This window comes from Hemibagrus wyckioides, linkage group LG13 (assembly GCF_019097595.1).
Source record: "Hemibagrus wyckioides isolate EC202008001 linkage group LG13, SWU_Hwy_1.0, whole genome shotgun sequence".
In the NCBI taxonomy this organism is placed as follows: domain Eukaryota; kingdom Metazoa; phylum Chordata; class Actinopteri; order Siluriformes; family Bagridae; genus Hemibagrus; species Hemibagrus wyckioides.
This window is the reverse complement of record NC_080722.1, coordinates 24331795-24345172: the sequence shown is the minus strand read 5'-3', so window position 1 is coordinate 24345172 and position 13378 is coordinate 24331795. Positions and strand designations below refer to the sequence as shown.

At 40.1% G+C, this 13378-nt stretch overlaps 1 protein-coding gene across 2 annotated transcripts; it reads left to right on the top strand.

Annotated features, from left to right (window-relative positions):
* Positions 1–329: 329 nt before the first annotated feature.
* si:ch211-136m16.8 (trichohyalin) lies at positions 330–12778 on the top strand. Of its 2 annotated transcripts, XM_058405908.1 has the most exons (7): positions 330–820; positions 5250–10379; positions 10477–10693; positions 11596–11684; positions 11845–11936; positions 12332–12391; positions 12607–12778. In XM_058405908.1, the coding sequence occupies exons 1-7, from the start codon at positions 764–766 to the stop codon at positions 12761–12763; spliced, it is 5802 nt and encodes a 1933-aa protein (XP_058261891.1). In that variant the 5' UTR covers positions 330–763; the 3' UTR covers positions 12764–12778. The 2 variants fall into 2 exon arrangements, with proteins under 2 accessions (XP_058261891.1, XP_058261892.1); XM_058405909.1 differs by lacking the exon at positions 12607–12778 and having other exon boundaries at positions 332–820; positions 12332–12463.
* Positions 12779–13378: the final 600 nt, after the last annotated feature.

Sequence of the window (13378 nt, the reverse complement as noted above, 5' to 3'; positions counted from 1 at the left end):
TAGTATAAGGTAGATGGGATCGATAGGTAAGCTCAACGACTGAACAGCCCTGAAGTGGAGAACGACCGAAAGAGTCGGCTCTTATAGGTGAGCCGAACTGATTCATTTGACTCACTGAGAAGAGTCAGAATTCCCATCACTCGGACTCAGGCTTCTTGTGGTCTGTTGCTCCCAGTGAATAAGGCGTGGTTTCACACGTCGCAAAAAAAGTTAAAAACGGCGTCCTGATTAAAGGTAGAATACGAGTTATTCCCCTCCAAAATAAAACCTATGCAATAGTTGCTGATTCACACTGTACAGCCTTGTGTCTGCTTCACCCCCAGACCACAACAAACACCGGTCTGCACTCAGATACATCACCCGATTACTCCTACATCCAGCTCATTTCCTGGTTTATCATTTATAAGTTTAGGGAAGTGGACACACGCTCATGTTACAGCCGCAGATTACAGAAGTGATCATCAGCAAAGCGACGTGTGGAGATCGAACATCTAATATCTCTTTCTAATCATCTACATCTATCTATCTATATATATATATCTTTTTTTTACCACAAACCCACAGACAGTGCTACGTGTTTACTGTGATGTGCTTCTCTTCGGAAAAGAAAAGCTGGTCTATTTTGCTGTTTCCTCTTTAAAACTTCTCAACCTCAGGAGAACCTAAAGTCCGGCGACCTGCATGAAGCTCACAGACTTTATTCACACATCTAAACGACTCGGTTTTTATCGGTTTTGAGTATCAGACTGACACTTTATTCTAGATGGAAGGCTCTGAAAGTGCAATAAACAGAGTTGGTCGTGCAATGTGGACCGTTTGGGTGAGTTTCATTGTATATTTCTATAAATTCCATAGATTTATCAGTCAGTAAATGATGTGCCCAGGGGCCAGGAGATAAAAGCTACTTCCTGGAGGCACGTGAAACTACTTAACAACAATTGTGTTTAAATGAGTGTCCAGTTGTTTAGAACTTGCTGTCACAGTAGGATCGTTATTTCCTTTATTGTTGAGTTCATTGTTATAATTAGCATTCATTCTTATTGTTGTTTATACTGGTCACTTGAATTGAATGGATTAAATCCAAATACCAGGGTAGAAAACAGTCCAGGAAAAAAATGTCAAATTGGATGAACCTTAATGTATTGTGTAAGATAGATAGATAGATAGATAGATAGATAGATAGATTAATTGCTTGATTGATTGACAGACAGGCTGATAGATAGATAGATAGATAGATAGATAGATAGATAGATAGATAGATAGATAGATAGATTAATTGCTTGATTGATTGACAGACAGGCTGATAGATAGATAGATAGATAGATAGATAGATAGATAGATAGATAGATAGATAGATAGATTAATTGCTTGATTGATTGACAGACAGGCTGATAGATAGATAGATAGATAGATAGATAGATAGATAGATAGATAGATAGATAGATAGATAGATAGATGTTTAACATACATTACACACTCTAAGGTTATGTTTAGTACAAAAGTACAACAAGCACCAGCAGGCAACCAAGTGGCAATGATCCAGGAATGTACTTTGGGTGTGTGTGTGAGAGAGAGAGAGAGAGAGAGAGAGAGAGAGAGAGAGAGAGAGAAAATTCTGTCCAGTTGTCCATTAAATCTGAAACGCTACAGGTGCGGCTCAGTGTGTCATATTATAAGCCACGCCATTGTACACAATTAAATAATGATCTTTATATGTGAGTAGTGAGATTACTGCACATAAAGCAGTGCTGAGCGAGTGTCCAGGTGGTGAGAGGAACACGCCTCAGAGGTTCAGGGTCCCTGGCTCCAATTTTACATGCATGTCCACGTACTGTGGGTTTCTTCTGGGTTCACAGGTTTCCATCCATCACTCAAAAACAAGCCAGTAGGTGGATTGAGTAAGAAAAAAATGCACCTAGGGGTGTTGGTGGGTGTGTGTGTGTGTGTGTACGTGCGCTCTGAGATAACGTAGCATCTCTCCCAGGGTGTATTCCACTTCACACTCCAGATGTCAACACTCACCTGGATTGAGCCCTCACTTACTGAAAGTGATTGAGCGACATAAATATCTGCAGAACTTCTGACGTGGGCTAGCTACATGAAATAATCTGCTAAAATCAGCATCTTCCCAACATCCTGTATGGGTTCATGTTAATGTTTTTTGCTGGATTGATAAAAAAAAAAATCAGCAATTATGTGGGAGGCTAGGTTCCCTTTCGAGTCCTTGGTTCCTCTGTAGGTTCTTCCTCATATCGTGCCATGACACAGTCACCTCTGGCTTGGATCTAAATCTGGATTAAAAAGAAAATCGACATGATCTATGGTATCTACTGTATTCAGCAAGAAAATTGGCTGAAAAAGAAAAAAATTAATTCGGCCAAATACGCTTGAGGAAGCATGATTCGATGCTGAAAGGATCAGGATGAGGATGAGGGAAGAAATATAGCAAGCAACACAGACACGTTTAGACATGTACAGGTGTTCAGTATCCAGGTTCTTTACTACAACAACACCAGCCAACAGTGCTGCAGCGCATATCCTCTCACAGTTGATTCAGTTTGGCTGATTTGTTTGTATTACATGCTTAACACTGGTCTCAGAAGTGTCACTTGCAGAGTCATTTCCGTACTCTTCGAGTTAACACCTAAGCTATTATTTTGCAGTGTGGGTTTTCAATGCTGCTAATAATAACGGTGCTGATTGAAGGGCCACAGCTCTATAGGGCAGTGTACAGTCATGGTGCACTTTTTAGACGACAAAAAAGTCCTTATTTTTAGAACAAACACAAGGTGATTCACTTAGCAAAAGCCCCCCCCCCCCCCATTTTTTCCTTTCCTTCAGTTGTAATATTTTTATTTCCTTGGAAACTTTGATATAGTGTGGAGGCTTTTAACACCCATCCTAATGACCTCCTACCTTGCAGATTGAGTGGTTTAATGTTTATCCTACCATCAGTGCACCCAATCCTGCTGATCTGCTAATTATTAAGCCCTTAATGAAGTGAGCTAGGGGTGTTGAGGATAGAGAGTGCAAGGTAAGGGGTCTTCAGGACTGGAGGTAAAATATATATTGCTATAGCTGTACCCTTAGGGGAGAAAATATCTGCAGCTTGGAGTGTAAACAATATGTTTTAAAAATATTCAACACTTTTTTTAACCCGTGTCTTGAGCAGTGTAATACACACTCACTGTGCAATTTATTAGAAACACCTGCACTTTCATGCAGTTATCTAATCAGACAGTCATGTGGCCGTGGGCTGTGAAAAATATCATGCAGATACAGGCCGAAAGCTTCAGTTTAGCTTCACATCAAACGTTCGAAAAGTGTGATCTCTATGACTTGTGTGGCTTGGGCTAGTTTAAAGGTTTCAGATCTCTTGGGGTTTTTCACATACACACAAGAGTTTACACAGAACGGTGCAGGAAAAAGCCAGCCTAATGTGTGCAGAGGGTCTGCAGGCTGAAACACCTTGTTGATGAACCATTTCATGTAACTGAAGCTCTTGTCCTGTATCTGCATGACGTTTTGTGCTGATGCCACGATTGTCTGATTTTAAATAACTGCACTGATCTGTTGCAGGTCTGTAGGTGTTCCTAATAAAGTGCACAGTGAGTGTAGGTTCTTTTGGATGTCATTGATTTGTAAGTCCCTGTTGTATAACCAGAGATATAGGTACAATGGATATATATAAAAAAAAAATCTATACACCATTTCAGATTTTATTTTTCCAGCCACAGTGTGAAATAACGACATATAAAATATAAAAATGAAGAGAATTACAGAAAGAAACATTTTAGGGAAAGTTTACAATAATCTGGTGTTTGCAGATTATTGTTCAAACAATAATTAGCAAGTTTGCACACCTGTTTATGCAGTTTGATGGACCAGGGATTCGAACTCACTATATATATATATATATATATATATATATATATATATATATATATATATATATATATATATATATATATATATATATATATATATATATATATATACACATACATTTTATATAATTTTGTTGGACTACTCATCCGAAGGTTGTGAGTTCGAATCCCTGGTCCATCAAACTGCCATTGCTGGGTCCTTGAGCAAGGCCCTTAACCCTCAGTTGCTCAAATAAGATAAAATGCATGTGGTTGTGGATAAGGGTGTCTTCCAAATGCTGTAAATGTATACCTGGAGATGTTGCTGTGTTTCATCCAAGTGCAAGTCTGCATGATCTGCAGGGAGATTACAAAGCATGTATAAAATCTAACTTGCTGAAAGATATCAATCAGGAGAGGAGTATAAAAGAATTTCCAACCCATTTAGATGTACCATGGAACACCAAAAAGTCCATCATCAACAAATAGAGAAAGTGTAGCACTACAGTGATGTAATCAAAAAACAGGAAGTCCCTTCCAAAGTGCATAACAAGACAAAAGCGTTCCATTGAGGCTGCCAGGAGCCCTGCAGTAACATTAAAGGAGCTGCAGGAATATCTGACACCTACTGATTACTCTCTGCAGGGCGCTGATGGCTCAGTGGTAGGTTTCTTGCCTACCATGCGGAAGGCTCGGGTTCGCTTCCCAGCCAGTGCTCAAACCCCAGCCACTGGATGCAGTGTTGGTCCCAAGCCCAGATAAAAATGGGAGGGTTGCGTCAGGAAGGGCATCTGGCATAAAAACTGTGCCAAGCTGTTGTGCAGACCGGTTGGTCCACTGTGGTGACCCCTCACACATGTAGGGAGCAGCTGAAAGATCAACAACAACTGATTACTCTCTGAATCAACATGTGACAACAATCTCTCTTTTTCTTTACATGTTTGGGCTACGGGGTAGGATGAGCAGATGGAAGCCCTTTTCACATCTCACAATTCACATTATGGTTGAGATATCAAAATATAATATTATTATAGACTGAAAAACCTTTGGGGGGAAAACACCCTTTTGGCCAAGCCCTTTTTTTAAAATAAATATCCATTCTGTTTTGCTGTATCTAGAGAATACAATAGAATTATCTCTAAAATGTTACTAATTATAGCGACATAATAAAAAAAAATAGTCACACAGAGGCATTGTGTGAGCAAATATCCAGGGTTATCATAAAGTATGCGGCACCTATTAAGCCCTCTTCCTGCTGCTGTAGAGGTGACTATATTGCCTTTTCTGCTATAATTGACCATAATCCTGTGACCAAACACAAAACTGCATGGCTCTTACTCTAACTTTGTTATTTCTTCCTTTTTCATTGTTGTGTTTGTACAGGGCTACCTTACAGGCGCTGTAGGAAGATATCTCAGACCAGAGGTCAGGAATGAAGAGGCCCAGAATGTTCAACAAGAAGACACTGTACCCATCAGTAAGAGTTATAAGGAGTTGAAGGTCAAGGATGAGGAAAAAGAAAGAGCTGAAACAAAGATGAGAGATGATCTGCAGTATCCCGGGGTTAGAGTGCGGGCCGCTGCTGTTGAGTGGGAAAAGGGGAACTTTGCTCATTGTGAAGATAAACTCAAGAGCAAACTCACTTGTGGTGGCTCAGAGGCCGGAGACAAGAAATCTCAGGCGCAGAATCAGCTCAGCCATTGTACTGAACAAGAAGATTCACCTGCTAACGTTGATGCAGATGGAAAGAACCAAGACAGAACATTTTCTGGAAGTGAGGAAGCCGATCTAAATGTCGAATGGAATAAAACCAATCAGGAACAGACAAAGAAACCAGAAGAGGAAGAGAAAATCATGCGGAGAAAGTTTGATGAAACTGATGAAGAACCCATTAAAAGTGACCAGGGCTTACTGGCCAAGGAAGCTGAGCTAAATGAGACGAGGAAAGACTATCAAGAACAAGGAAATGAAGAGGAAGAGAAACATGTTGGTGAAAGTATAAAGAGAGAGAATGATGGAATGGAAGCGGAAGACAAAACAGTTAAAAGTGAATTTATTGTCCAGGGCTTACTAGCCAAGGAAGCTGAGCTAAATGTTGAGAGAAGTGAAAGCAATCAGATACCGACTAAGAAACTGGAAGAGGAAGGTGTTGAAATAATAAGAAGAGCGAATGATGAAACTGGAGAAGAACTAACTAAAAGTGAGTCTATCGAACACTTCTTACTGGCCAAGGAAGCTGATCTAAATGTTGAGAGGAGTGAAAGCTGCCAGGAACAGGGAAGAGAAGAAGAAGAAGAGGAACGTGAAGATAAAATAATAATGTGGAGAGAGAATGATGAGTCTGAAGAAGAACCAATGAAAAGCCAGTTCACTGAGCAAGACCTACTGGTTAAGGAAGATTATCTACATTTTAAGAGGGATGAACACAGTCAGGAGCAGAGAAGGGAATCCCAAGAAGAGGAAGAGGAAGGTGTTGATGAAATCTTGAGGAGAGAGAATGAGGAAACTGAAGAAGAACCCATTAAAAGTGAGTTTGAACAAGGATTATTGGCCAAGGAAGCTGATGTAAATGCTGAGAGGGATGAAAACAATCAGGAACAGGGAGGAAAACAGGAAGAGGAAATGGAAGATGATAAAATTATGAAGAGTGAGAATGATGAAACTGAAAATGAATCCATGCAAAGTGAGTTTATTGACCTGGATGTTCTAAATGTTCTGGGGAGTGAATGCAGCCAGGAGCAGAGAAGGGAAGAGGAAGAGGAAGATGTTGATGAAATTATGACAAGAGAGAATGATGAAAGTGAAGAACAACCCATTCAACGTGAGTTTATTGACCAGGATGTTCTAAATGTTGAGATGAGTGAATGCAGCCAAGAACAGGGAAGAGAAGAGGAAGAGGAAGGTATTGATGAAATATTGAGCAGAGAGAATGAGGAAACTGAAAGAGATCTGATTAAAAGTGAGTTTATTGACCAGGAATTATTGGCCAAGGAAGCTGATCTAAATGTAGAGAAGAGTGAAAGCAGCCAGGAGCAGAGAAGGGAAGAGGAAGGTGTTGATGAAATTATGAAGAGAGAGAATGACGAAAGTGAAGAAGAACCCATTCAAAGTGAATTTATTGAACAAGGCTTATTGGCCAAGGAAGCTGATCTAAATGTTGAGAGGGATGAAAACTATCAGGAACCGGGAAGGGAAGAGGAAGTGGATGAGGAAGAGGAAGATGTTGATGAAATTAGGACAAGAGAGAATGATGAAAGTGAAGAAGAACCCATTCAAAGTGAGTTTATTAACCAGGAAGTTCTAAATGTTCAGAGGAGTGAATGCAGCCAGGAACAGGCAGGAGAAGAGGAAGAGGAAGGTGTTGATGTAATTTTAAGGAGAGAGAATGAGGAAAGTGAAGAAGAACCAATTAAACTTGAGTTTACTGACCAAGGCTTATTGACAAAGAAAGTTGATCTAAATGTTGGGTGGAGTGAAAACAACCAGGCGCAGATACGGAAAGAGGAAGAAGAAAAGGAAGAGAGAGATGTTGAAATAATGAAGAGCGAGAATGATGAAACTGAAGAAGAAGACATTAAACGTGAATTCCTTGAACAAGGATTATTGGCCAAGGAAGCTGATCTAAATGTTGAGAGCGATGAAAACTATCAGGTAGAGGGAAGGGAAGAGGAAGGGGATGAAGAAGATGAAGGTGTTGAAGAAATTATGACAAGAGAGAGTGATGAAAGTGAAGAAGAACCCATTCAAAGTGAGCTTATTAACCAGGAAGTTCTAAATGTTGAGAAGAGTGAATGCAGCCAGGGACAGGCAGGAGAAGAGGAAGAGGAAGGTGTTGATGTAATTTTAAGGAGAGAGAATGATGAAAGTGAAGAAGAACCAATTAAACTTGAGTTTACTGACCAAGGCTTATTGACAAAGAAAGTTGATCTAAATGTTGGGTGGAGTGAAAACAACCAGGCGCAGATACGGAAAGAGGAAGAAGAAAAGGAAGAGAGAGATGTTGAAATAATGAAGAGCGAGAATGATGAAACTGAAGAAGACATTAAACGTGAATTCCTTGAACAAGGATTATTGGCCAAGGAAGCTGATCTAAATGCTGAGAGGGATGAAAACTATCAGGAACAGGGAGGAAAACAGGAAAAGGAAATGAAAGAGGATGAAATTATGAAGAGTGAGAATGATGAAAGTGAAGAAGACCCCATTCAAAGTGAGTTCAGTGAACAAGGCTTATTGGCCAAGGAAACTGATCTAAATGTTGAGAGCGATGAAAACTATCAGGTAGAGGGAAGGGAAGAGGAAGGGGATGAAGAAGATGAAGGTGTTGAAGAAATTATGACAAGAGAGAGTGATGAAAGTGAAGAAGAACCCATTCAAAGTGAGCTTATTGACCTGGATGTCCTAAATGTTGAGAAGAGTAAATGCAGCCAGGGACAGGAAAGAGAAGAGGAAGAAAGTGTTGATGAAATATTGAGGAGAGAGAATGAGGAAACTGAAAAAGATCTTGTTAAATGTGAGTTTGCTGATTTAAATGTTGAGATCGACGAACACTATCAGGAACAGGGATGGAAACAGGAAGAGAAAAAGGAAGATGGTGAAATTATGAAGACTGAGAATGATGAAACTGAAAAAGAACCAAATCAAAGTGTGGAGATGAGTGAAAGCAGCCAGGAGCAGAGAAGGGAAGAGGAAGGGGTTGATGCCATCTTCAGGGGAGAGAATGATGAAACTGAAGAAGAAGCAAGTGACCAAGGCTTTGACCCTGAAGAACCAGCAGGTGTGTGTGATCCAGGAGCTACAGCAGAGGTCCCCATGGCCTTGGTGGATACGATAATGGAATATGTTTATAATCAGGATAAAAATGAGCTAAATGTGGAAGAACAAATCTGTCATGTAACAACCGAGCATGAAAACAAAGCTTGTAAATTACAAATGGTGGATGAGGGGTTGTTTATTCAGCTAACCTCAACAAGTGAAGGGAGGGACCCTTTAAACCCCAGCCTCAATCTGGAGGTAGAAATGCCTGACAATGCCACACTGTTGCAAGAAAAGGAAATTATTCAAGTCCACAATGAGGAAACAATGCAAGAGGCTGTGGGAAATGAGAAAGATGGATACCATGAAGAGTTCTCAGCATGTGAGAAGTTCACAGACACTGGCATTATTGAAGAACAGAAAGTCTGTGATATGGAAATGAAAGAAACTTTAAAACAAGTTATTGATAGAGATGTGGAAACTGAATGCGAACCTTTGGTGGTGACACAGATAGAAAATGCAGAAATGTACAAGAAAATGTTTGAACCCAGCAGCGAGTTTGACGACGAGGACAATACGATAAAAATGCAGCAGTCAGAACAGAGTGAAGAGCAAAAGGCCACATCTGAGATGGACCTGAATGTAGAGCTGAGACAGTTAGATGATACAGTCCATAATCACAAAGGATCACAAAGACCAGTGGTAATGACTAAACAAGACTTTGAGGGTGTCATTACACAGCCAGAAACAGAGACAGGAAACCAAACGGAAACGGTTGAAGCCACATCAAAATTCAGAGCAGAAGTTGCTGCAGTAGATGTGAAGAAATCAGCTGAAAGAGAGACTACATCGCATGAGCAGCATGTAGATAAAGAAGAAGTGGCTGCACAGAAAATAACGGGCCAATGCTTCCTTGAACAAGGGTCACTGCTAGAAGACCTTGTATCAGCTGATACAAAAACAAATGAAGCACCATTTTCTGAAATAAAGTCAATTCCTCTTGAGGAAACTGTAGTTGAGTCTCTTGATGAAATGAAAGGTTCTTCACTGCAGGAACTGCATGAGTGCTCCAGTGAAGCTGAACTAAACCTGGACGCAAAGTCCAGCTCTCCTGTTCAGATCAATCAGGATGAGTTCACAGAGCAAGAAGCTTCATCACATGGACTCTCTGAGATCGAATCAGAACAGGAACCCCTGGAGATGCAGACAGATTCCCAGAAAGATACAGAGGAACTAAAGAGGCCTGATGAAGCAGATAATGGATTAGTAGATGAAATAAAGGATGTGATATCCTGTTTGGGTGTTGAGGAAGAAATGAGTGTTTTGACAAAGGATTTAGAGAATAGTGAGCGAGAAATGGAGGAAATAAAAGCGCATAGTGAAACTGAAAGCTGTGAGGAAACATCAGAGAGTAGCATGAATGTGGAATTACTGAGTGACACACGGGAAAGTGAAGCAGAAATGACAGATGTTGAAACTATGGTAGATTCAACAGGTGAAGAGATCAAAGCAATGGAAGAACCTATCCATCAAGAGGAAGAAACGGATAAGTGCCATCTAGTTCCTTCCGAATCAGAGGCATCGGAGGAAATTGGCCGGGAACATGAAGAAAAAGTCGAACATGGACAATCGGTGGTAGACAGTAAGGAGGACGTCGGAGATAGAGGCAGATCTGGACTGAAGAGAGGGTTTGAAAAAATCACAGGAGACAGTGACCAGGATAAACCACCTGTATTAACAGATCTTTTACTTCCATCACAGGTAAAATGCCGGTTAATGCAATTGGAGTAGCCTCTATTGATAGTTTCTGAGATTTGTGTTTAAGTTTATGGCTGTTATTTTCATTTCACACTTACAGGCTTCATCCTTGGACTTTACAGTCCAGAAGTCGAAGATCGCTGTGAAAAACCCTCTCGTTCGCCCCCCTAAAGACCCTCGTACACTTATAAACATGGCTTCTGTTGAACCCTTGACTCCTCATCCTCCTCATCCTTCACTGCCCGGCTTTCTAAAAAAGAGTCATATAGAAGGTGCATCACTGCCAAGCAAAGGTGTGATCGGATTCAAACTCCCAGGTGAGTTAATACACCTAATTATTATAATCCAAAGACTTCTAAGTGAGTAGGTCATGTCCTAGCGTCCATCGATTGACCTTAATTGTAATAGGGAGAACATATTGACTCCATATTGGTTCCGGCGCAAACAATGACTTGGCCATTTTGCAAGTTTTTTTTCCCTCTTCATGTTACACTACATTGCTAAAAGTATTGGGACACCCCTCCAAATCATTAACTTCAAGTGTTGTTTTTCAGGGGTTGGACTCAGTCCCTTAGTTCCAGTGAAAGGAACTCTTAATGCTTCAGCTTCACACCAAGTGTGGGTTTGGGGATGACCCCTTCCTGTTCCAACATGACTGCACACCAGTGACCAAAGCAAGGTCCATAAAGACATGGATGAGTGAGTTTGGTGTGGAGGAACTTGACAGGCCTGCACAGAGTCCTGACCTCAACCCCATAGAACACCTCTAGCATGAAATTGTCCAAAATGGTATGAAGCTGAAGCATTAAGAGTTCCTTTCACTGGAACTAAGGGGCCGAGTCCAACCCCTGAAAAACAACACCTGAATTCAATGATTTAAAGGGGTGTCCCAAAACTTTTGGCAATATAGTGTATCTCAGGAAGTTTTTTTTCTTGCAACTCTTGTCTCTGTCTTGCTCATTATGGATCTAATTCTGCATCCGGATTTCTGTAAAGCTGCAGTTTGACAATGTCTATTGTTAAAACACTATACAAGTCCAATTTAATATCAAAAAATGACTAGATGTTCTATATGACTTTTCTGGGGACAAATGAGAGCATGATCATAATGAAGTATGTATTCAGTATATAGTTTGAAAAAAAAAGAAGGTACACAGGCATATTTCGATGTTGTGATATTTCGAAATAGTGACTGACTTCCTCTCATTTTGTTGTTGAGGTCTGGGTTCTGGTTTCCCTGCACTGAGAAAAACTGAAACTGGAGGAAAAATAAGAGGCGGGGAAGATTCAGAGAGTGTAACGTCACAGGTACGGGTGTAAAAAATAAACAAAACAAACCACAAAACCTGAAATTTCATTGTAATGTGCATATAGCATGTTCACTACTGGCATTAATGATTAGTATATTAATGGTTTGCTAGATATAGCTGTATTAGTATGACTACAGTACCTACTGTTTATCATGCAGAGACCCGACTCAGGCTCACAGTCAGCAGATGATAACGTCAAGCAAGAGACATCGCCTCAGAAACCAAAATGGACACCACCAAGACAACCTGGGTACAGCCGTCTATTTTAATACGCATAGATGGGTGACAAATTAAAAGAAAACTAAATATACAGTGTGTTAGTAAGATGTTGGGCTACCACAAGTGACCAGAACATCTTCAATGTACATTAGCATCGATTCTACAAGTCTTTATTAAACCATTTTGTGAAGTCCCTGTGCCCTGTGCATGGGGGCGGAGTCAACCTAGAAAAAACCACACCCATCAGGATAGAATTGTTTCATTAGATTAAGGAGATCCGTGAGAAGACCTTTTTATTGGGTTTTTTCCCCTTTAATTTGTTACCCATCACATAATGATACAAAAATTTAATTGTGTTTAAGCAGTTAATTTTTCCCCTTGTGTGGTGTTGTGTGTGTGTGTGTGTGTGTGTGTGTATGTGTATAGGATGGGCAACCCTATGATGATGGCAGAGCTGAAGAGCAAACTCAAAAAACCTGCAAAAGAGTAAAAGAAATTTAACAGAAGTTTATTTTTTTTCCATCTGTGCAATGTAAATAAATTGATGTCTAAAAGAGATTTCATGTATGTTTATCATTAAAATGTTTGTTCAAAATGAGATATCTTGCTTTGGTGATTAGACAGACAGGCATTGAGTCATTCTTTCCCCCTATATTTTCCCATATGCAATGGAACCATCACAACTGGCCCACCTTTACAAGTACTCGGCCCTGTGCCAACTGTGAGCCAGTGGCATCGCTTCTCCTCTCCTTCTCTCCTCCTTTCAAGCACCAGATCAAGGCTTGGCTACATCTCTCAACTGTACATGGGTTGGTAGTTACAGCCGGTCATCAGATGGGCACCCCTATATTTAAATGATTTAAATCCCATTCATTTTTATGGAAATCTCTTAACATCTGCCATATCATGACATAATCCCCTTTGAGTTCATTTTACTCTCAGGCTGTAACATTATAAGATAAAGTTTAGGGGGGTGAATACTTATGTAGTCTACTGTAGACAGGCAAATAAAGTAAAATTTCAGTGTAGTACATACAGCTTCTAGAGTAACAGGACATGCTGAGCAAAGTCCTCAGTGCGTTTCACACACACACACACACACACTTCTCCCTATTCAATAACCCGCTGTTGGTTGCCTTTTATTTGTGAGGTGTCGTTTGGGAACGAGTCGGTTCTTTCGAGTGAACGTTGAGAGCCGATTCGCATATGCTCCTTTTAGTATTATTATTATTATTATTATTATTATTATTAAATAGCTATGTAATTTAATTGTTTTGAAAGTGCTGTTTGCAACATTTGATTTGTGAATGGTGGCACGTGAGTTTGAATCTGACTCTTGAGCTGTTTGCTTAAATGAATGTTAAAGTTAAAGAGAAAATTTTATTTTGTTCATTAAAATATACAATATTATACAAGTTATGAAACAATCCAGAGTTAAGCAAAGAGGGGGGAGAAAAATATAATGAGTCGTTT

What these genes read in the sequence shown, in the direction of transcription:
- si:ch211-136m16.8 (XM_058405908.1), top strand. Translation starts at nt 764, where the DNA reads ATGGAAGGCTCTGAAAGTGCAATAAACAGAGTTGGTCGTGCAATGTGG. An exon ending in GATCGGATTCAAACTCCCAG is followed by an intron (nt 10,694 to 11,595) that starts GTGAGTTAATAC and finishes TTTGTTGTTGAG; the next exon opens with GTCTGGGTTCTGGTTTCCCT. An exon ending in CTCAAAAAACCTGCAAAAGA is followed by an intron (nt 12,392 to 12,606) that starts GTAAAAGAAATT and finishes CACCTTTACAAG; the next exon opens with TACTCGGCCCTGTGCCAACT.